The sequence below is a fragment of the Paralichthys olivaceus genome, chromosome 2 (genome assembly GCF_024713975.1).
Source record: "Paralichthys olivaceus isolate ysfri-2021 chromosome 2, ASM2471397v2, whole genome shotgun sequence".
In the NCBI taxonomy this organism is placed as follows: domain Eukaryota; kingdom Metazoa; phylum Chordata; class Actinopteri; order Pleuronectiformes; family Paralichthyidae; genus Paralichthys; species Paralichthys olivaceus.
The window spans coordinates 14,308,461-14,332,787 of NC_091094.1; the positions used below are offsets into that span (position 1 = coordinate 14,308,461).

General features: G+C 38.1%; 1 protein-coding gene across 2 annotated transcripts in view; it reads left to right on the forward strand.

Annotated features, from left to right (window-relative positions):
* The window catches only part of cpne5b (copine Vb), a 98,578-nt gene that overhangs the window by 15,144 nt on the left and 59,107 nt on the right, over window positions 1-24,327 (forward strand). The window contains exons 2-7 of one of the 2 annotated variants that reach the window (XM_069537527.1): window positions 8,189-8,229; window positions 8,534-8,580; window positions 14,012-14,115; window positions 15,833-15,872; window positions 16,656-16,670; window positions 17,907-17,983. In XM_069537527.1, coding sequence (XP_069393628.1) covers window positions 8,189-8,229; window positions 8,534-8,580; window positions 14,012-14,115; window positions 15,833-15,872; window positions 16,656-16,670; window positions 17,907-17,983 — 324 coding nt within the window. The remainder of the gene's footprint in view (window positions 1-8,188; window positions 8,230-8,533; window positions 8,581-14,011; window positions 14,116-15,832; window positions 15,873-16,655; window positions 16,671-17,906; window positions 17,984-24,327) is intronic. The other variant, XM_069537531.1, reaches the window with a different exon arrangement.

The following is a 24,327-nucleotide window of genomic DNA, read 5'->3' on the forward strand; positions in this document are numbered from 1 at the left end:
TCTTGAAACGCCTCTTCAGAAAGAACCAGTCATCCCCAGATATTTATCATCCTTTTCTCAGCCCACACTCAGAGCTGGAGAGCTGAGGAACCTCCTGCAGGTTAGAGGGAACGAGCTAATTATTGTGGTTTGTGTCAGATCTCAAATAAATAAAGTCAGTGCGTATGCATGTGTGTCTGTATAACAGACGCTTGTTTCTTCTGTCTCCCGGTGCGAGAGGAACTCCATTACACTCTAGTCTATTTCTGATCCAATCTCTGAAGACTTTATCTCCCCCGCTCTCTCGTTCCAACTCCCTGTCTGACACACTTTTAGTTTTTTCTTCCGTTCTTCTTTTTCATACATTTGATTGTGTCTTACAACCCGGCTCTCTTGATTTCCCAAATTCCCTCGTGCACAGCGGTGGCACACACACCCAAATCCTGCCTCTGTAGATCTCAGATCTTTTCATAACCTCATTTACATAAGGGAAGTTGTGTTTCAGGAAGTTAGTTTGAAACCCCTTTAGTATTGCCTCTCCCTTTGAAATGCATTATGTAACACCTAATGCAAATATCGTGACACATTTCAAATATTTCATGTTGTATAGCAGTAGTTGTTATAAGTTGGCTCGTGTCCTCACAGGGATGTTAATACGACTCACATGTAATTGAAAATTTATTTTTTCATCATCCTGGTGAAATTTTGGAGCAGTCTTTTTTAATTTACATGTCTCTCTTTACAAAAAGCACTGACGTCAAATTATGAGACTTCTCTCCAGCAATATCTGTTTTCACAGGTTTCAATGTGAACAAAAGAGGACGGTAATTTACAGAAGGTACCATTGTCTGCAATCCTGCAAAAATACTCTCTTATAAACCATCTGCTAAGTGAAGAATCTTAACATCAGTGTAACTTTTCTTCAGCTTGTTTGAGAACATCCATGAAAGTTTTGTTGTATTGTTGTAGAGGAGCGCTTCATTTTGGGTGAGGTTTGATTCCACATGTAGGGCAGAGCCATTGTTGTCTTGGGGCTGGTGTGTGGGAAGGCATATGCTGTTGGGGTTGTTCTTGAGACGGGGTAATAAAGCAGTCACTTTGATGAGGTTTTGTTTCAGCAGACCTAGTTTTTCATACATTCAGGTTGAGCGCCTGCTTACTGCTGCTGTGTTGGTGTTTGAAGCTTCAGATAATGCAGCATTTCTGTCCTACACATCTCTTCCGTCTATACTGTACAGTAGGCTATATGAGTGTATATTTTTTGTTGACATGAGGAATAAATTGGTACTTTACCGTACATAAAAGCTGTTATTTAGAAAAATAGCTGGAGCCTTGTGGAGCACAAACAAATAAAGGTCAGTCAGTAATACAGGCCTCGAAAAACACACAGTGAGTGGGGTGACATTACCTGTAGCCATACTAGAGCAGCCCACATGGTGAATTCAGCATAATGTTCACTTCCACAGCACTTGATCATTATTGTGTATATACATTATTATTACAGACATCAGATCTATTCTTCTGCTCAGTTTCTATTCATACCTGAAATAATGTGTATATATTCTAATTCATTCCCATCATTCCCACTTTGCCTGGGAAGAAAAACTCAGCACTAAAGACTTGTGTATAAAATCAAGGCTGCAAGATGTTTCATTTTAAAATCACAAAAAGTTTTGATTCAAGGCAACTTAACATTTAGAGGAAACAGCAAAGTGGAAAATATTGGAAATTTATATTAGGTATTGATTTTACTGGGGAGCAGGGGGATAAGAATAAATATCCAAGTAAGGATAAAGGCGAAATATTAGTATCATCAGGCAGATGCAGTTGACTGAATTTACTCTGGTTACTGTTGGCCATCATTAATCCAGTTGTTTTATTATAAATATAATATAATATTTATATCCAGAAATCAAGCCTAAATATCCTGGAAATGAACATTGCCATCTTGTGATTTGGAGCCAGAGGTTATGGAGCCGTGGATTCATGCAAGGTCCCATTAATACATGTGCTTGACCAATCCCGTGTCAGTCTCAGCTGTTAATCATGACGTTTCACCCTATTTTTAGGATTCTATTTTTTTTTTGCAATTTTTTTACTGCACCTCAGGCTGATAAAAGACGTCCTCCCTTGAGATATAAAGAAAATATACTGTGTGTGATTCAAATTGAAACAATTGTTATACTCAACAGGATTAATTGTGAGTGACAGATCCAATTGTCTCTCCATTATAATTAATTAACTTCGATGTATACTTTTAGAGATAGAGTGCATGTACTGCTGGTCACAGTCAAGAACTAGATACAGTAACAGCATCATTGCTGTACAACAAGGATCACATTCTTCAGAATATCTATGAATTAAACCAGCCGTGGTCTAAAAATACATGTGTTGACTGAGTGAATGTTGGGAAATAAAAAGCAGAGGCGCAGGGATGAAAGCAATTCGAGGCTACGTTTAACATAAGAGATAATGGAGAGACCATTATGAGGGATAACACACAGCCGCCAGATAAACAGGAGGTGGAAACCACAGAGATAGAGGAGAGGCAGTGGTGGGTGACATATCTGGGCTGATTCATTTTGGAAAAACATGAACTAAATTAGGAAAGAGAGAGTACTAATCTAACTGGTTGAGTTTTTGCATGGTTGGGTGGTAATGTTTGCACATATAGTCCACACAGACTAAACACAAATCTAAAAGATGCAAATGTTAAATGTCCATTGAGAATATTGCTGTTGTTCTAATATGTGAGGTGACTAAAATTAACCAGGACACTTAAATGTTCAACCTAAGTATCATGAATTATTTCACAGATGCACATTTCGAAGGGATCAGGATCATGTTCAAATACTCTCAAAGTTTTTTGTTTTTATTATAAAAAATACTACAATTGAATATTTTCTTACTCCCCCTGAAGTGCTCACAGTTATTTGAGTTATACTTGAATAGGATTTTGTACAAGAAGCTTTGACTGTGTAATTGCTGTGAGTCTTCAATGAGATATTGACTGAGTGAATCATGTAAAGCACACAGCCTCATAAGTTTGCAGCATAACTTTGCGTCATTCAAGACAAATCTTTAACTTTTGTCTCCAGCATGGTGATAAAACATTTACCTGTTTGCTTTGCTGTCAGCCTTGACACTCACTCTTTTTGCTCTCTTCTAATTTGTTTTGATGAGACGTGCAGAGCTAGCAGGGCTGAATGTAAAAATATAAGAGAGGAAAGGTCAGGTCTCACACTTTCTTTCTTAGATTAATGTGTAATTTTTAGAAGAAGCGAGAAAAATAGCAACCTCCTCTGCAGTAGCTGTTTTATTTTTTTATAAAAGAAAGAGGAAAATCAATCTTCCATATGCTCTGTTCTGGAGAAACTTTCTGACAGTAGATCAGCTCTCACTAAAATGTAGCAGTAATTAATGAAACAGTACAAAGAGAGAATACTCGTAATAACAATGCCCACTTTAATTAACAATCATTTTTTAGGTATGAATATCAGAGATATATGACAATGTGTCCTAAAGGGCATTTTTCACATTGCCCATTGCCCACATTGTGATTTCCACATACTAAGACAAATTACCAACAACTAAATCAACTACAATAAGAAAGTGAAACCTTTGTGATCCTAAGAAAAGTTCAAGAGCGATTTCTTTTGAAAACTATGGCTCCAATGGGAGAAAACTACAAGTGCAGATACTGATGTAGATTTTGGTTTTATGTTATTCCTGAAACCCACCAAAGCTCACTTCGAGAGTCTTTTTTTGTGTTTTTAGTTGAGGTCTCTTAAGTCTTCCAACTAGTTTTCACTCTTATATTTGCTTCTGTCCCTACACATGTACTATCAAATCTCACCGTGATCCTACTTGTTCAGGGACTCACCTCTTCTGCTGAGCCGTGACATTTAGCCTGCAAATGTCAAGGGCAGATGGGATAAGGTGTTCAAAAAACATATTGAAAAAGCTGCAAATTACAAAATATAAAGCGGGCAGCATGAAACACTGTTGAGAAAGGATTTCTCCTCTCCAAATGTCAAAAGGAAGTTTTCATTTTTTGGGAACAATGTCTTTGAGGTTTGAGGTTTGTGTTTGGTTTGCAAAAACATCAGCGCAGGTGAAGGTGGTACATGTGAAGGCAAACACCTCCCCCACATTGTTAAGTTGTACAGTGCAATAGCATCTACTGTAAACTCAGAAATATGACATATTATGAAAGATAAAGATGCTACTTTGAACTGCAACTTTGAAACCGCATAGAAAAAAGAGCTACATGGCAGAATGCAGGTCGTCTGTTAAAGTAATTTTGTTATTTACTTTCCTTACTGATAAGGTCCGGACAGTTTTAACAAATGTGGAGTCTTGAGTCATGAGTCTTTATACCTACATTGACAACAGATGATTGTTTTCATAGATTTTGGCTGTACAGCAATCTACAACATTTATGATGTGCAATGTTGCCCAAGACACTTGATGACTCACATTAAAACAATAACAATGGAGCAGAAATAAATTGGGCTTTCTGTGTAATATCTTCTAATGCTTCCTTTGAGAGCATTTCTGGTGGGTTGGTGAATGGAAAGGGTTCAAAGATGTATTTGGATAAAGGCTCAGTAAATTAAACTGAACAAAGCGCCCAATCAGTAGAGATACATTCCCTGTACATTTTTGCTCATAAGCTCTACAAACCGAAAGATGCATTTGCCAACCCCATTTGCTTTGCCGGAGTTGTGGCAGCGCAATATTTCTGTTTCAGGATGACATTACTTTTAAAGTCAATGTGCAAGTCAGTGCTCTCATTTGTTAATTTAATTGTCTTGGTTTCAAACCACCAATCCCATCATTCTTTTTAATTAAGATCAAACTCTTATGAAAAACACTTTAGCCTGGAGCCTAGGAAACTTCAATCACAAGCATTTCAACAATAACAGAACATGAGCTAGTGCTGTTTGTAACTTTTACTATGCAATGAAAAATATAAGATTTCACTATTGCATGTTTTTCTTTTTTTATTGTTATTGTTATTTTGTGTCTTGTCTTGTTTTTTGAAAGCTATAAAAGAAAGAGCGAGAGAATGGAACACAGAGAAAAGATTAAAATAGATTGATTTTGATAAAACAACACGGCTGAAGATTTTTGTCAGTAGAAAATGTGGAAGAAAATGAAACAACAAAGAAACAGAAATGGGAATCAGAGTATCCAGTAGACTTTGGTGTCTCGATTGAGGGCTCTCATGTCACTGAAAAAAAACAAACACAGGAAGGGTAATAGTGTTTATTGCACGGTAGCCTCTGGCAGGTTTTATGAAAAGGTCAAGGATGCATGATTGAAGTGTAACACGCACACACATAAAATACAGGTGTGGGTTAGGAGAACATCAGATTTATAGAAAATGCATTAAAATATTGTCAAGCCCAGGAAGAGAGAAAGAAAGACAGAGTGGGAAAGTCAAGAGGAAAATACAAGAAAGTCAGTAAGCAAAGAAAATCATAATAGAAGAAATTCACGACCTACAGACAACCTCATGTATCAGTCAGACAGAACCAGAGACAGATTATAATTCACATGTGAGGTGAGCCAAGAATCTGAGAGACTGGAAACCTCTTTCTGCCTGGGTCTGTGTTAGCTGAGCAATTTTCTCATCCACAGTATTTTACATACTGTCTTGTAAAATGGTATAATGGTATATAAACCCATGTACAAATTATCATATAATACTGCTTTATAAATAAAAACTGCACCACATAGAATAACTTACAGGTAATATTTCATTCGATATTTACTGAAAAGATTAATGAGTCTTATGGTTAAGCTTATTGTTTCCTCTTCAGCATGTCATTCTTTTCATTTATGTGCACGTTTCAAGACTGACAAAGACTGCGGGGGCAAAGTTGGACAGATCGGAGGAAGAGCACATGGTGTGAAAGAAATTGCTGAAATGACCTTTTTGGTTGTCTTCCACTTCACATTACACAACCCTACAATTTTCTAGCCCCAGCCCATCATGGAAATCAATACTGCAGCCATAAATCAAACTCTCAGAGGATTCCTCCAAAAGTGAGCTGTAATAGGTCACCTACTGAAATAACTGGCAGAATTGAGATTAAATCTTACAAATAAGTTTCTCCTTCAGTTGTTTTTTGCTGTGGTATAAAAAGTGTGAGGTTGAACATGCCCTCACTAAGCGCAGGTGGTGGGGGTGGTAGGTGTTTGGAGGGTAGAGAGAGACAGATTCAGTAAACACACAGACATGCTTGTAATCAGGCTGCCATTGTTTGAGAGATCTACAATTTTCTGCACTGATATGTCTCCTATAGCCAACTGAGGAACTAAGTGGGACTATTGATTTAAACAGCTGTATCATCACTGAAAGGTTGTCATCCTAGTACTGTATTCTGGCTTGCCTTTTCCCTTTACTGGATTTTGTAAAGGTTAAGAGTATCAAATTGTGTAGAAACGAATAGGTATGACAATGTTTGTATTCGATAAAAACTCTTCAGTAAGTTTTGCTGCACTTGTTAAGGTGAATCAACCAAAATGTTCTTATTAGTATCTTGGGTTTTGTTTCACATCAATAAAGTCTTGCACCAACTGTGTAAGAAGTATGAAGCACAGAGGAACAACCATCTTGGATGCCTTTAAGAAAAACACAAAGAATGAGTGCAGTTTCTTTGGTACTTTATACCATATAAAGTCTCTGAAAACCCATAAATCACATCCTAGCTAAGCAGACTACTGTGAGGGCGTGTAGCTATTGTGCATGATGGACATCTTTCCTACCTCCATCAAAAACTTTGTTTGGTTTGTGTTTTATTTTGAAAATTCACTGCATGTGTCTTACGTTGATTACTTCCTGTGTCTTTGTGATCACATGTTTGCACCTGTGTCTGGTTACCTGCTCCCCCTGCCTGTTCACTTCCCATGTACTCCCTTGTTTTTCCCTGAGGCTTTTTGACTTTGGATTTCACCTGCGTACCTGTCCGCCAGCCAAAGCATCTGTAAGCCTGTTTATTCTCATCAAAACATCTCACCTGATGTGTGCTTGTGTTTGAAATCCTTAACCTATAACATTTGAACCGTGGACCCAGCAGGTAGTTTGTTTGAAGATGGACACTATGATTTGGTTTATATCCCTTTTTTGTGCTGTTTTCATGTCTCCATAAATGTATGCTGTTCTGCGTTTGGCATTAAGTGCCTTATGAATTAATAGACCCACTGGTTTTCCAGCCAGGCTCCTAGTGTGCTGCGTCCCAGTGGGCGAGCCTCCATCATGCTAGCCTTTAGCATGCTAGTCACCAATGTAGGCCTGATCCTGAGCACTTTCCTTGGGAGATTTCTAGGGATCGGATTGCCTTGAAAAAGGTTTGGGTCTTAGAGACGTTTATTTCCCCCAAACTGCCCAGCGACCCAGAGCCTCCACTACCCAGCCCCACGATCGAATCCTGGTCCTAACCCCCACTAGGACTTTCATTTGGTCGTCCACCTCAATCTGCTTTCGTCTGCAGATACCAGGCTGGAGTCATTGCTATATTTAAGCCTTTTTTCTTTCTTTCTTTGAATAGTCTTCTTACTTTAACCTAAACTATTATATTTCCTTAAAACAAAATATCCCTCAAACTAAGCAGTCAGTGACAGTAAGCTGACTTCAGAACAAAACTATACACCACTATAGACTGATGCTCCTTGTGTAAAGACATGGTTTTCCCTCCTCTTGTGCTGAATGTAGGATTGCATTTAGGTTACATTTCCATCTACTTGTGACTTATTTTGTTTAGAGCAATTTGCGAGGTGTCATTTGAGCCTCTTAAAGAGAGAGAGGGGGCTCCACAGTCACTTCAGAGAGTCAAGCTTCGCATGTTTCATGTGAATCTGCAATCAGTGGGAGGAAAGAAAAATGTAATGTGACAAAAACATGCCTACAGGGTAACTACAACCTATATAGTGACACAAGCTTAAACCAGAATTCTGTAAATAAAACAAAATAACAGTCTACAAAAGAATCTTAACTGCTCTGGTCAGTTTCTAATGTAATAATTATAATTATCAGTATGAAGGCCAGAAGTTGAGCTGTGTAAGTTAAGATTGTGATTAAACCATGCAACATATGTGCACTAAAGTCAAAATGAATTAATTGAGTTTAAAAGTGCTCCTCAGGCCTCTATGATAGTGATTTTCATCATGTGTAACAATTGTTTCTCTCTTTATTTTCCAGAAATCTGCTGGATAAAGACACATTTTCCAAGTCAGATCCATGTGAGTATGTTGTAAAGGCTGCATGTGTCATATCTTTACTGATGCTGAACTGTTTTTTTTTTGTTGATTGTGGTTTTTTGTTTTTTTGGCCATGTTGCGCTGCGATTTGGGATATTTATGTTTTGCTCAGAGGGCTGTGCATGTTTGTTCACTGTACTGAGGCTCTTACACTGATTTCCCATTTGCAATCTTCCTGCTTTTCTCTGATCTTGCTCGCTCACTATCCTCTCATTTTCTGCTTTTCTGGCTACTTATTCTCTTTTTTGCAATACTTCAGCTCTGTGTTTTCCATATTTTTTCACAGTATGCGTGCTCTATACTCAAGGTGTGGAAACCAAACAGTGGAGAGAGGTGAGTGCCCCCTGCACGCACGCACACACAAACACACACACACACAAACACACACAGCTACTACAAGCACATGGTGAGCACAGCAAGAACTTAATTGGATGCCCTTTTATCTTTTTTATATGCGGTTGCAACTGTGTGTGTATGGCTGAGCCTCTAGTCAAGGCAATGTTTCACTGCAAATATGCAGTTGTTGGCTTTAACATTTCATTAAAGCTGTTCAACTATCAGTTGTCTGAAATTGCCAGGAAATATTCACTAATTAGAGACTTCAACCAACAAAGAAAACCCCCCGACAGTGTAATGATCAATATGTTGGCTTTTTGAAGACTAAACGGAACACAGGGGAGGCATTCAACCAGCTCTTACTGTGCCTTGTTTGGTTTAATCCATGAAGTCTAATACTGTCTATGCTCTTTGTTATCTGACCATTCTATCTGTTCATCCTTTAGATTTTTCTGCAGGTAAAATAACCATGAAATGATAGGCACTAAGAAATGTACTATTATAGAGGAAATCTGTACCTTTTCTTTACATTAATGTCATCGCCAACTGTGAGACTGTCGTTGAAACAACTTAAAGGGGTTTAAAGTTTTAAACATGTTAACATTTCCCTCTTTTGCTTTTTTATATGACAGGAGACATATTTTGAGCGAAATAGGTATTCAACCTCATGGCTCAGTCTCTCCACTTAAGGGAATGTTCACATATATGCAAATGCAGGTGAATAATGGCGGTCAAAGTTCACCGAAGCTGAACTTCATGCAGAGATGATTTGTGTCACCACAGGAAGGGAATGTATTATTCGCCTCCTTGCTCTCACAGATTGGACGTGAACAACAGGGTAGCATCTTGCTAGGGGTGGGTCCATCTTAGCATATTTATAGCTCTGAAATGAGGAGGAAGGTGTAGTTACATTTAAGCCAACGTTTCCAGGACAAACCTTTTGAATATGTAATTTTGAATTATAATGAACAAAAAGTTGTCAAACATGGTGCATGGCTCATACTGAAAACCTTTACTCAACCTTCACTTTCCACATCTAATTTGGTTATAAAGCCGGTCTAGGCGATAAGTAGATGCTGTGAAAGCATCAAAGCGGTCAATGAAACAGAAAGAAATGTCAACAGCTGATATTCAGAGACAGTGCTTTTTAAACGAGCCATCATAGAATTGCCCTTCAGGGACAAATGAAGTTGTTTGGAATTGAATTGAATCAGCATTTGTTTGATGTGACAGTCACCACCCTCTTTTGGTTTGTGTTGTGTATATTTTATTTGATTTTAGTGTCCATGTGGGTGATTGTGTGTGTGTGTGAATACTTTGAACACACACACACACACACACACACACACAGTCACACAAACATTTGAAACATCAAACAAGATACAACACAAACTAGAAAATATCACACATTTACATATGCATGAGTATATGCAGCTTTCCATAACAGAATGTAGACATATCTGGTGTCAGCCCCTATGCTTGCTGCAAAATATCAGTGCATGACAGTCGCCACATGTTTTTTCTTTAAGACCTGGTTCACTTTGAATGTGTAGTTGATCTTAACTTAATGTAAATCATTATATAGTCAGATGACCCTCGTCTGTTACTTGTGTCATCATTATAACAAAACAGATGGCTATGTGGGCTTTCATTAAAACTTATCCGAGGAACCACGGGGACCCTGTTGTTCTTGTGTTTGTGAGAAACTGTGCATATGTGTATGTGCTTCATGCATAGGCGTATGCTTATGTAAAGATTTGCCATCATATATTATGACACCCACATGGTGGTAAGCCAGGCTGTTAACTAAATCAGCATAATGAGTGTTTCACGCTTATTTTAAAGCCAAATTTCACTTAGCTCCACCATATTGACAGATTTCCTTCAACAAATCATTTAAACCATTCGTCTCCTTCAGGAGAACCGTCATATTGTTACAGAGGAATCAATATTGATGTGGCTCCAGGTGAAAGTGTGGGAGCAGGCCATGCAACGCCAAGTAGGTGACTCACCAGGGACCTTGAGGTTTCAAGCAATTTCTTGACAGGAGCACTTAACACTGCGATCAAGCTAAAGTCACATTTAATGCTGATTTCCACTTCCTGCCCTATTTGTTCTTGAAGCCATTTTTTCTGTCATGTATATATGTAGTTTGTGTTTTGTTTGTCTGAAGATCAGGGGAATCTTAAGGATTTTTGACTAACAAGTGTGCTCTTCTTTTCCTTGTTGTGTATACACTCAGTGCTTTTTTTCTTGACTTGGTTTGAATATACTTTTATTTTATGCTTCTGTTGCTTGGAGTTTTTTTTTCTTTTTTCCATAGGCTTGGATTTTCTGGCAAATTGCAGGAAGTCTAGGTAGCATTAAACAACACAAGAAGAAGAATTAGTGACATGTTTTACCTGTCTCTCCAGAAACCGAATTACCCAGACTCACAAGATCGCCGGCAACATGTATCACAGACATTAAACCTTGGTTACGGACCCTGATCCAGACTTTCCTGTGTCAGTCATACACAGAGCAGTGTATCAGTAAATCATAATGTGAGGGATTATTATGGCCTCACAGCCCAATGCTGATCCTGGGGGCTTAAAAATACCCTCATTAGTTTCACCTCCATCTTTAATTGCAGCACAAACTGTAGCTCAAAGCCATAGTTAAAAGTAAACATTTGGAAAACTGCAGCTTGAGTATTGAACTACTGTTGTTACGAGGAGAGAAATGGTGAAAAGCTGTGATAAGATATATGATGCTTTAGAGAACAAGAGAGAGAGAGGGTGGATAGTGCCAATTTACAGTGGGTCTAGGGAAATGTGACATGGTTGACCTTTCCCCTCTTTCTTCCAATTTGCTTTTGACTTCATGCTGGGCTTGCTCTCTCTATCGCTCTCTCGCTCGCTCTGTTTCTATGCATCATATATGATATGTACACAATCACAACTCTGACTCAAATCTCAACCAAACTTTGGGAATTATTTTCCCATGAAGCCACACAACTTGTGTGAGTAAGATAGAAATGGTTTCTAGTTGGTTGTGCGGCTTTCTCTCCTCCATCGACAGCTACAGTAGCTGTAATGCTCTATCTGTCCTGGGGGATTTCCAGTATTCATGTATGTTTCGCTTTCTTTTTCTTTGTGGTTTTTTTTTTTCAAATGCGCCCCAGTGCTTTTTCAATGAAAAAGAGCTCACTCCCAATTCACAGATCCATCATATACCTCTCTGTGGGAACACTAGACTCCACCAAGCTCATTATATCTGCACTATGTCACCGTCTACTGAACATGGTGCAAGGAGGATAACAATCCATGTTAACCAGAGAACTATACAGGACACTCAGATGACACAAATCCCCAGCTCTGGTTCACTGATTCTCCAGGGAAGAAGATAATTAAATTCTTTGTCAGGTTTGGAACAAAACCCCCACAAAGATAATGAAGGATTTGACTTGTGTGTTGTCATCACTCTCCTGGGCTCCAGCTTTTATTTAACACCATGCACTAACTCAGAGTGTGTGTGTAAGTGATTTATTCTGTGTCTGTGGTTTAAGGACATGTTCACATTTCAGTATTAGACATTACAGGTCTCTATTGTATCTGTTATAAGCCTGAAGGGTTCAGTTTTTCCAGTGTGTATGCAGTGCTCTGTTTGTGTTCGTGTGTGTGTACATGTTGAGGGTGCAGGTCAGAGACTTCGTGCCAGCTTCTCATTAGCCAGCTCCAGCATCCCAGCATCCCAGCAATATCTAATGAACTCTGCGGCACAATATCGCCTCTTCCACTCAGCAGGGAAATCACATTATGGAGCTCATCGTTGGCTTCACCCGTGTCTTTACTGCCATAGGCTCACAGCTTCATCAACACCTCAGGCTCCTCTCGAAAGCTCGGGTGGATGGCACACACGCTAAACACCAGTGTCTTTTTCAACTGGCTGGTGCTAAATTAAAGAATTAAATTTAGATTTTGAGTAAGAGAGGTCACATACAAAATGTACAGTTCATAGAGGTGTTCATCATAATGTAACAGTATTAAATAGCTCTAACAATGTTTTATATGTATTGTTTTTTCTGCACGGATTGAAAAGGCGGGATTTGCTCACACATCCACCTACAGTATCTGCCATTATGGAAAAACAAGATCGACGACGACTTGATATTGACTTCTGTGACATTGATTGAAATTGTAGTTATGGGTATATTTCTAAAAAAAATGAAGCATATTTGTGTATGATGATGATTTGACACTTTAGACATCTTTGTTATCGAGGCACAAGACAACCTGTGATGTTTGAGAGCCACTTATTGCTGCAATCCAGAGTTTGCTCTTTATAGTTAAACTTAGTATAGAGTGTAGTTTATCAGTATATTATCCTTATCTACCTCACTGTGATTCATGTTTCTGTGTTACACCAGCCCACAATCTTTCCCTGATATAAATTAAACCTAATGCTGTCTGTGTCTAAACTGAGCCATATAAATTTCAATAATGTTGCTGTCACAAGTAATGACTGGGAAGTTGAGAACCTTTTTATCCCTTCAGATCATTGGAAGACATGGGAATAACAAATCAACCCATACTTCCTAAGCTGCATTTCAAATGTTGATGTTCTATATTTATTCAGCACCTACTGTCATCTGAAGCCATTCTTTATGCTTGTGTAAAACCAGTGCTAAATAACTTCCCTGTATAATAAAAAAATATAGGTTTAAAATCATCTCTATTGATTTAGATGGAGTATTTGAATAAACATAATAATTTATGTATATACTTTATCACACACTTTAAACTCTTGATCAGCTTTTCATACAGTATATGCATGTGTTGCTGCTGCTGGGTCTCTGCCAGCATTTTCTCTGGCACATTTCCTGGCATTTGGCACTTTGGGAGTTAGAATCCCACTAATTAGGAGGCCTTAATCACTGCCTTTCTCTTCCTCTCCCTTCCCACTCTTTTCCCACTCCCACTCCCCCGCCTCCCTGCTGTACACCCCCCTTTCTGTCCCAACCCACCACGCCAGATTTGCCCTCTTTTTTTCACTTCCACTGATCTACAGTATATACCTCCTAAGCCATTTTCCTCAATGCTCTTTTCTCTCTCTCCGAGTCCACCCATGTTGTTTCTTTGAACACATTGTTCTCATCATGTCTCTCATCTCTCTGTGAGGTTGATAAGTGCGTTATCCTGCTGTAATTAATGTGGGATGGCAGCGAGGATCAAGGAGAAATCACACCCATGGTTTTCTTTGCACAGCAGCGTTTGAATGCTAATCAAACCTCTGTAAATGTATGTGATAATAAGAGAGAGAATGAAAAAGAGAAAAAAAACAGACAGCTACTCACTGCATGTATTTATCTGTTTTAACTGTTTTGTTATCTTGCTTTTGCTTCCATCATTCCTCTCTCCTCCATCTCATTTTCTCCATCCTTCTACAGTTTGGCAGAACGGAGGTGATCGACAACACCCTAAATCCAGAGTTTGTCAGAAAGTACATCTTGGACTACTTTTTCGAGGAGAAGCAGAACCTTCGCTTTGACTTGTGAGTTGATTTTCTTTGACGTCAGATCATCATAGTATTTCTCTCCTGCCCTCAGCCCTTCTTCACTGTGATGTAGTTTCCCCCCGCTCTTGTCTGTGCTGATTGTCAGCTCCACTGCTACAGTTAGCATGTGCTGCGTTCTATTGCATTATTACACAGTTCAACTATAGACTGTATTCTAATACAAGTAAAAAAAAACAAGGTTGGCATCTTCAGGAAAACCTCTGTTTTGTTTTTTGTCTTGCCAGCAATAGCAGTTATGCGCACTGTGTATGAATGTAGCACATACAAACACCATAGCAACAGGATCACTCAGAAATTCTGACCTTCCAGTTCGAATAGAATACTTCTTGACAAGCCCTTCTTATAAAGTAATTTGAAAAAGCTTAAAAGCTGTAAAATAGTTGAGACACACAAACACAAACTGTTACATTTAAAACCAAGCATCTCTAAGAAAACACAGAAAACTATGTCTGGAAATTAATTTGGCTTTGCACCAAATTGCACACACTCATAAATATCAGTTTCCTAATGCCTGATTTAAGAAAAAAAAAAAAAGATACCACCAAAGAAAACAAGCCCTATCTTGGAAGGGGGGGAAAAATCCTAGATCTGCCCCCAGATCTTTTCTTTCCTGACTCACACCACATTCCTTCACCATGTTTGGTGGTAATCTGTCCAGGAGTTTTTGCACAATCCAGCTTACTAACAGTAAAACAAAACAAGGAACACATAACCTCCTTGGCAGAAGTAAGAAATTAGCATTCAAATGTTTCAGCACCAAGGACAGCACTCCATGTGCATCAACTGATGAACGGCTCAGCTGGATCTGCACCAGTGCTGATGCACAGCCGTGCTCACTGTCTGCACTGTTGCTTCTTCCCCAATGCTACTCAACACATGGAGAGTGTGCTTATGTTTATTTCTTAGAAAAATCAAAGACTTTTCCCTCCAAAATAATGTGATTTTCATAGTCATTTGACAGATCCCTAGTTTTAAACAAACTTATTTTCCTGTCTCTCAGTGCTGATTTCTCAGTCCAAATGAATCTCTGTCTGACATACTTTTCAAAATATGTCAACATCATCATCTTTTCTATATTGCATTGACCAACTTAAATTGTTAATGCTATGAATATTTTCTTCAGCTCTGTCATGGATGCAGTTGATTCCCTTTGACTTTACACAAACAAACATGGCCTCAAACCACTTTCAGCAGATTGACTCTTAGTGCCTATAACCTCCATAACTGCACCATCAACTAATTTGAAGATACTAAGATCTTGTCTCTTTTTTTTCTATCTTAGCTCATTGAAAAAACATTAAATTTGAAATCTGAAATCTGTCTTAACTCTCACAGGATCCTTTTTTATACTGTAATATAAATTTTGCTATTGCAATTATGTCCTTAATTATTGCATATTTTCTTTCATTAAATTTTCAGTTTGTCCTCTGTTCTTTTTCCTCCCAGTTCCTACTCTGCTACTTTTCCCTGTCCTAGATGTTAGAGTTATAGTCATGAAATTTAAAAACAAACAAAAGCCTCTGAAAAGACAGTGTATTGTACTGAGAGTATTTCCTTTCTGCTCCCGCTGATGACAAATCACCAGGTTTTGTTTTTAATCTCTCATTAAAGAGCGCAACAATCACTTAGATAAAAAGCTCCCGTGACTGTTTTTGAAGTATGTCTTTGCTGCTTTCCTTTTGTTTCCTCTCAGGTATGACATGGACTCCAAAAGTCCAGACCTGTCCAAACACGTGAGTACACACGGTTATTTCAACCCTAAACCACAGATAAATGGAGGCCAGTCTGGAGTCAGATCTGAATTACTGGATAATAATTTTAAAAAACTCCAACATGATTTGAGATTGGCCAAACCCTTTTATCAGTTGTCTTATGTTTGATTCTGTATGTTGTAACTGTGTGTTGCCTGCTGCATGATTTTACCCTGATGAAATAAAGTAAACCCTTCTATTGCCTGATCACAGAAGTGTCCAAATACTGTTTGTTTTCATTTTAGACTTAGACTCATCTATGTTGTAGTTCATATAAATGAAATAAAAAAATTTGATAAGTTTAATTATCTTATATAGTCTCATTTTTTGTTTGTCGTAGTAGTGGCACTGCATTAAGGCATTGTGCAATAAGTTGCTGTACAATCAACCATGTAGAAACATACAATGCTTTTAACCATTTGTTTCCATTTCATGCCGTATTAGATTTTATTGTTTCACTAGCTAGTTTTTTCCTCAAGGCTGGAAACTATGGTGACCAAAAGCATTGACAGAAGAAAATAATCCGCTCTGGTGATTATTTGATGTACATGTATTTGGATGAACTGGGTTTGCATTTTTTCATCAATTCTGTGCTTAGGGTTCGCTTTCCGGCAAAGCATGTGTTGTCTCGCCACTCTCATGTTATGAACTTAGGAGTGTTACAAGTGCTTTTCAGAGGTTTTCAGTATGGTGTTGTGTTTTTGGTATATGATGTGCTCTGTTGTTGTTATTGTTGTTGCTGCTGCTGCCCAACCTTTCTGGAAGCCTGCAGAACTCAACGTAGGTCCCAGCATCTCTCTCACTTATGACACTGCATGGCTGCTGTCTCACGTTAATGATCCTTCTCTCAGGAGGAAGGATGATGTCACTGATCAGAAATAAACAACTGAGACAGGCCGAGCTTTCTGTGCAGCTCTTCTATCATTACAGTCTCAGAGGAGTCCACAACGGCCGCAGTAAAAAAGAAAACTGGATCTGCACCAAAATGTAACGGATGCTTCCTTGGGTCACGCCCTAGCCGTTCATAAAATTTCATGGAAATTGGTTCATCCGTTTTTGAGTAATCTGGCTGAAAGTCTGACAGAAGGACAAACAATCAGCAATGAAAACATAACGTCCTTGGTGTAGGTAAAGAGATTTGGTCTGTCTTTAGTTTTGTCACATGCCCTTGTGCCATGATGAAAATGGTGAGATTTTCTTGGCTCCTGTGTGTAACATGGAGTGGAATTAGTAGATATCACACATCAGAGACTCACTGAAACGAAAGACACAAAAGCCCCACGTTGAATTATTTAGTGCCTGCTGCCTGCCAAACGCTACTTTTGGTTTGGATTGTCCCACATCCCGGCTGTGAATAGTTCAAAAAGGACTATATCAACACCAAACCTGATTTTTTCATCAGTTCTGGGTGATACAGAGAGATGGTCCAAGTATATTTTATAGATGAAACCGACTTTCTTTAAAATGTGTTTACATTCATGTCCCAAAGGTTATGAATCATTTTTTGTCATTGGTAATGGTTCTTTAAATCCCTCCATCTTATCACGTTTCTGTTTTCCACCTCAATCCAAACATTTGACTTTAGTTCAACAAAATTGAGCAGATCACATTCATTATGTTTTTAAAGAGAAGAAGGAGAAAAAGTGAGAAGGGCATGAATGCTGTCTAGATGTCAAGTCTTTGTTTCAGATGCAGCATGCAAGCGTTATAGAAACGGTGTCTTGTGACACCACTACAATCCTCATCTTTTTCATCGAAGATGTTGCAACAGAAACCAAGTTTTCTTTTGTCTTCATTTGTGGATGCACAGACTCAATTTATGGAGCATGAGACAACAAATGTCTTTTGAAGAAACAAATACTTGTAGTTATCTATTGCACAGTTCCTAGTGATGGTAGAGTGACAGGAATATTCGTGAGTTCTGTTTTCAAGCTTGACAATAGTCTAACATTGAATTGTTGTCTTTCTACTCTACATTTGCCGTCCTTCTTTCCATCCCTCCTTCTTTCATTCCAGGACTTTTTGGGTCAGCTGTTCTGTACTCTTGGGGAGATTGTTGGATCACCAGTCAGTCGACTGGAGAAACCACTGGGGTAAGTCAGAGCCTCAGCTAATTTCTGCGCTGTCTAAATACCTCTGACTCCAAATGTGATTGAGGAACACCATACTGTGCAAAGAGCTGAGAAGGGAGAAAATTGCTTTGGAACCAAATAAAATGACCATTTCCAGGTATACTTCATTTGTTCTGTTACTTTTATGGAAATGGTCTGAAGTAGGTGTTCATTTGTTTGTTAGAGGATGAAAGAGAGGACACAACACAGAAACTAATTTCAGGGAACAGAGAGTGTGAGTGTTGAGGAGGAAAAAGAGGAACGGGTGATTTAGAAAATGAAAAGGAGAAAATTCATTGATCAGACAAAGGACGAGCGGGAGACAACTCCTCCTGTTTTCTATTATTGTCCTTGAAGAAAAGGGTAAAGTGCCGAGTAAAATTATCCAAATTACTGCTCGTCTCCAAGGCTTGTGCTCTCACATGGGCTGAGAAAAATGTCCTGTTAATGTATTGTTATACATCTTTCATCCGTCATCATCATCATTAGTCTGCTGGGCTCTTAGAGATTTCAGATGAAAACTTTTTAATGTTGCATTCAGTGAGATTTACTCTTTCGCAGGTCTTAATGTATTTGAGTGGAGAGATGTTTAACTTACTGAACTGACTTTTTCACTGATTTACTCTATGATCTGTTGATGCACTCATCCGTTTAATTTCATATTACAAAGTAAAAAAGTCCTAAATATGTTAAAATAATACATTTAGGTGTTATTAATTATATTAACATTTATTTAATGCTACTTATATGTTTTGCATGCAATATTGATTTCATTCATTGTGGTCTTTAAGGTCTTAAAGTAGCAGAACTAGCAGAAACCCTGTGATAAGTGTTTCAGGTGTAATACTGCTAGTACCTAAGTGCATGGAGAAGATGATTTTACACCTAAAATACCGATTTTTTTCTATTCACCTTATGTAACTGTGGAGCCCAAAAAGGGGCTCATGGGTAACTACAGGACATCGAAGGCTTGCAGATGTTATATGAACCCTGTCATGCATCTCGAAAACCTCAACTACACCACGTGTGTGTGCAGCTCTGTGTGAAAACCAGCTTATCATATGCTATGAAAAACATTATTTTCATTTGTCTGACAGTGACTTAAGAAGTCGAACGTTCTCAGTACTTCAGTTTTTGAGAACATGTCTGAAACACTGATATTAGTGGTTGGTAAAACATTTTGCAGTGTGATTGTATCAGTGTGTTCTAATAAGAGAAAACACTCTGATAGTTGTTGAGTTACAACATGTTTCCTCTTCTCAGCTTTTCCTCAGTATTTACTATTTGCTGACAGCACTCATATGACCTTTGAGTTGACAGACACCTGCATCACATCTATTTTTGGTAATTAGTTTATTTGCTCCTTAGACATCAAGACATCATAAATGAACGTGAATTTGTCTGTTCATGTTATAACAGTTTACTAAAGACGTATCTCTCCAGAGCACATCCCTGATAAAAAACATTTCTATAATGTCTCTTTGGATGTTTTCACCATGATGTGCATTCCATTGATGGTTCTTACTCGAGAGACTTTAGAAGTGCATATGTAAATGCACTCTCAACCTCTATATGGAGACTATAGACCTTGATAAGGTACTTAGAGGTTTAATATCAAATCATGCATGTCTGAGCTTTTCTATGGCATTTTTAATTGAAGACACTCTGCAGCTGAAAGATAATACAATTACCTGCCAATTGTATTATTTTGAAAGCCTTTCATCTTAAGTAAAGCTCCCTGCAAGGTGGAAATATATTTGAATTTAAATTTCTGCTTTTTTTTTTTTTTTTACAATTCCTTCCTTTAAATCAGCTACTAAATATGTAAAACTTATATGTAAAACAAAATGATTATATTTAATGTGATGAATAGATTTAATTTCATGGCTGCTCATGTCACATCGTGTGTGATTATGTTCACGACGTGAGGTTTAAGTGAAGTGGACTAAAACTTTTGAAGTTACACTGGAAAGCGAAGGCAGCAGCTTTCCTTTATTCCGTCTGATGGAGTCACAACACACACACACACACACACACACACACACACACACACACTCACACTCATGTCTCTATGACTTCAGAGGACATTACATTGATTTATATTGATTTCCTGGAGACCCTACTCCAACCTTAACTACTTGCCTCACCATAACCCTTACCCTAAACCAAACTTAACCTAACCTAAACCTGACCTAAAATGTGTCCTCACATTAATATGATTTACACTATGTGGACTTGCATTTTGTCCTCATAAGGAAGACAAGTCCTCATGTGTCTGGAAACAGATTTAGGTCCCCAAAACGTGAATAATACATGGAACACACACTTACAAAGTGATGCATTGCCGGGTAGATATGTGTGAGTTTGTTTTCGTGTTTCCGTGGTAATGAAAAGTGATTCATATTCCATTGCTTGGAAATGTCAAGACATTTGTCTAAGCTGTTCTCAGCCAATGGGAGAATGTCTTAGATCATTTGTTTGTTTTTTATCTCTCTCTGTCCTGTGCTTTTCATTTCACCTGCAGTTTACACAAGATAAAAATAATAGTAAAATAGAATTCATCTTCAGAGTAAGCCAGGGGTCTTTGGTAGCAATAAGCTGTTGATCTGATCTGTCTCTCTGATGTCCCCCTACCTAAATGTATGCGTCATGTCACACATATACAACTACATCTGTTTCCTAAAATAGAAAGTACAGTGCATCATAGAAAATATGAATGAAATGAATATGCACACACACTACAGGATATATACAATTGCTGAACTGATTTAAATCCTGCACCTTGGTTAAATGGAACATGAATGAATAGGTTTGTGTGTTTTTGTCTTGTCTTATTCTTTATTTTTTCTTCAAGGCTAATTGTTTATGGCTTTAATCTTCCTGAAATGAGCACTTGTTTAATTATGCAGCAGCATTCATTACAGGGAAAAGGGTAAAGAGAGAGAGGGAGAAGCAGAAAAGGTGACATCAATGACCAGAGAGCGGCTGCAGTGTCTCTGAAGTATGAAACAGAAATCAGTATAGACAACATTCAATGAAAATGTTTAGTGTGAATGCATCAAATTTACCGTGAGGTTTTCAAACATGGGGCTGAGCACTTATCAGCAGAGTGCACTCATAACAAACACATTAGTAATTCTGTGTTTAAGCTGAGCTGAACACATGAATGATACAAACATATTAGTGAATTTGTGGCTTTCATCCAAACCTCCATGCTGGTTGACTCTCAGCAACCGTTTAGATTTAGTTTTGTGGCAACACAGATTTCAGAGGGTTGTATTGTGAGGCACCAAATGAACACTGACTTGTAATGACTGTGTCAGACTGTGTGACCTGTAGTCAGTCTATTGTTTACTGCACCGTAACACTTACAGTCAGAAGTTATGGCTCATTTGGAAGCTTATGTAACCACAGCTCCCACAGCCCCTACAAGTGTTCATGCACAAACTACAAATGAGCACACAATCAGATTTTAAAGTGACTTTATGAATTGTTTGATCAAGTTGAGAACATTATGCAGCAGTCCGAAATTTAGTGAAGCAGGATAAGATAATATCATGGATGTAGTGTTGATAAGGTGAATAAACAAGAGTAGTTTTTGTTTTGAATTATTTCATGAAGGTGTATGTGCTGAGCAGATAGAGCCCCCCATCCATCCTCAAGAAAAGTTGTAGTTCAGGCTCATCTAATGGGCGACACTGTGAAAACTAAGAAAACGTTCATTGCCATGCCCATGTAGACAATTAAAAGTTTACTTTTGAGGTTTATTTCACTTTTAATTACAACATAAGTATTCTTTTTGTCTCCAATTAAAAGATAAATGAAGCTCACACTCTGGACATTGAATCAGACCAATAGGCTTTTTTAATGGCAGATATTTTCTATGTTAGAGCAGAAAAAGCTCAGGTGTAGGCTAATAAAGTGTTATTCAATTCAAGTGTTGAAGTGTCAGGCTCTGCTTGGTGTATGCTGCTTAGTGGAACACTGGAAGCTAACAGGGTGATATAATACACCTGTGATTATTCTTCTATGTCAAGTCAAAAGTGATGTTTTATCAAACCCACAATGCTAACTAGAGAGTATTGTCTCGTTATAAAAGGATGCATCTTTTAAAATTTTAATTCATACTGTGTGTGTGAGACAGAGAGAATGAAACAGAAAAATGGAGCGCTTCCACCAAACAAGACATTTGTTTCATCCTAACATCAAAGGCTCCAGCTCTTTTATGATTGCTTCAAATTGTACACTGCTCTGTTGCCACAGGCCGCAAATGCATATTTTTTAAAGAGATTAAAACTCTTGTCATTTATATTTACATAGAAAAAGATTTGAACAGAAAGTGCAGTGACTACATGCCACTTCACATAATTCAAATTGTTTTTTCCTCTGTGCTATATTTTGGTTCTATTTATTGTGCCGTATAGTGTCCAGGATATGATTTATCTACATCCAGTGCCAGATGCACAGTATAAACAGCAGCACACATGCATATGCCAAAGAATCTGGATATCTCATGCATACTTGACATGTAACCAGTTAGTTTAATGTAATAAAATAAGCAGTCACACTGTGCATCATCTAACATATGATGGTCAAAGCCACATTCAGAAACTTGCATTAGCATGCTTAATTACATTGTTCTTTTTATTCAGTCTGTTGGGTGCGTTCGGAGAGTCCAATTAATCTCCTTTCTTAACCACTATTGCTTGATCCCCGATGGAATACGTCATGAGATCAAGGAAAGATCTGAAGGAGAAGCTGTAAAGAGCTAGGAAAGGAGAACCACTGTGTAGAGAAAGTCCGACTCCACAAAAACTCTGCATTTAAAAACAAAAAAAAACTACTTATATGAGAAGATATGCACAAAATGTAGGGTACTGTGCTGTGGGCTGTGTGCGCAGACAGTTATAATTAAGTTTCCTGTCCAAAATAAAATGACACGTCCTGAAAAAATGTTTTCAGTTTATACAGAGGAAATATTTCATTATCACATACTCACAGGACATAACAAAACAGATTGAATTGAAAATAAAACAAACAGGACTGAAATGTTAATGATATAAGAATGCGAGGAATATACAAACCTTGTAAGTGTAGAAAACAATTATTGTGTCCATTCCACAGTCAGGGGGTTGAAATAACTTTTTATATTCATGTTTAGTAGTGATGATGACGTTGTGAACTATAAATTCATGATGTTTATTGTGACCAGTTCTGGATCATGTCATGTCTGTTTTTTTATATTTAAGTGGGTGTGTCCAGCTGCAAATAAAAGGTTTAAATGTTGCTGCCGCAATAAATTGTAGCCTTATAGCATTTGCTCCCTTCTTGATGGTCCGATGTTTCCTATGCTTAAGGAGATAAGTATATTTGAACAGCTCTTATTATGGCGGCCGCTGAAATTGTAATAATATTATTTGACAAGTCTATCATTGGAGCAGCATCCACATGTTAACATGCAAACAGCTGATTAAAAATGCATCCATCTTTGACTGTACCTCATGTGTGACAACACAATGGGTTTGTGTGGAAGTTAACTAATGTACTGAGATTCAACAGAGCCACGTATTGCTCTGTACACAAACACTCTACAGTATCAACAGAGTTTTATATATATTTTTTGTTTCTCCCCTGTGAGCCATAATAACTTGAGAGGTTTCAGAGTTAAAGCATCGTCATTGTGAGCATGTCACCGTGGAGAACTTAGCATTTTCGTAAAAGCTGCTCACTGTGGATAAGCATGGGTTCACGGTAGCTATAGCCTCTAAGTCCCCGAAGATTCTAAACTCAATAAAATTACTCTAAGCGGGTGCTGTCACCAATAGTTAGTGATTATTGAACTCAGTTGAGTCATATTATGATCTCTCTGAGTATAACTAAACTACATTATAAGTTACATTACACATTATATAGAGCTCTTCAACATAAAGCCAGAGGAACCTTACACCCCAATCAATTTATTAGTTACAAAAACACTATAGTATACAATTGATCAAAATAAAAAATAAAAAATGAAAGATCCTGTCTCGTGTCAAAATGACAGGGCAACTAAACCTATTTAGTCTCCACCAAAAAGGCCGGACTAAAAAAATGTTTCCGTTGCCTTTAATTTACTCTTTTTATATTGTGTGTGCACACACTCTTTCTCTCCAGGCAGTCCTCATACCTGTTCAGCCTGCACAGCATCCTGTCCTGGAGCTGACCATAATCACCACAGTTTGCAGCGCCCACAGTGAAGCTCCACTGCAGCAGATGGCTGTTTATGACTCACTCTGAGCCGAACTGATGATAGAAAAGATGCCGGAGGAGAATTATTCCCTCACCAT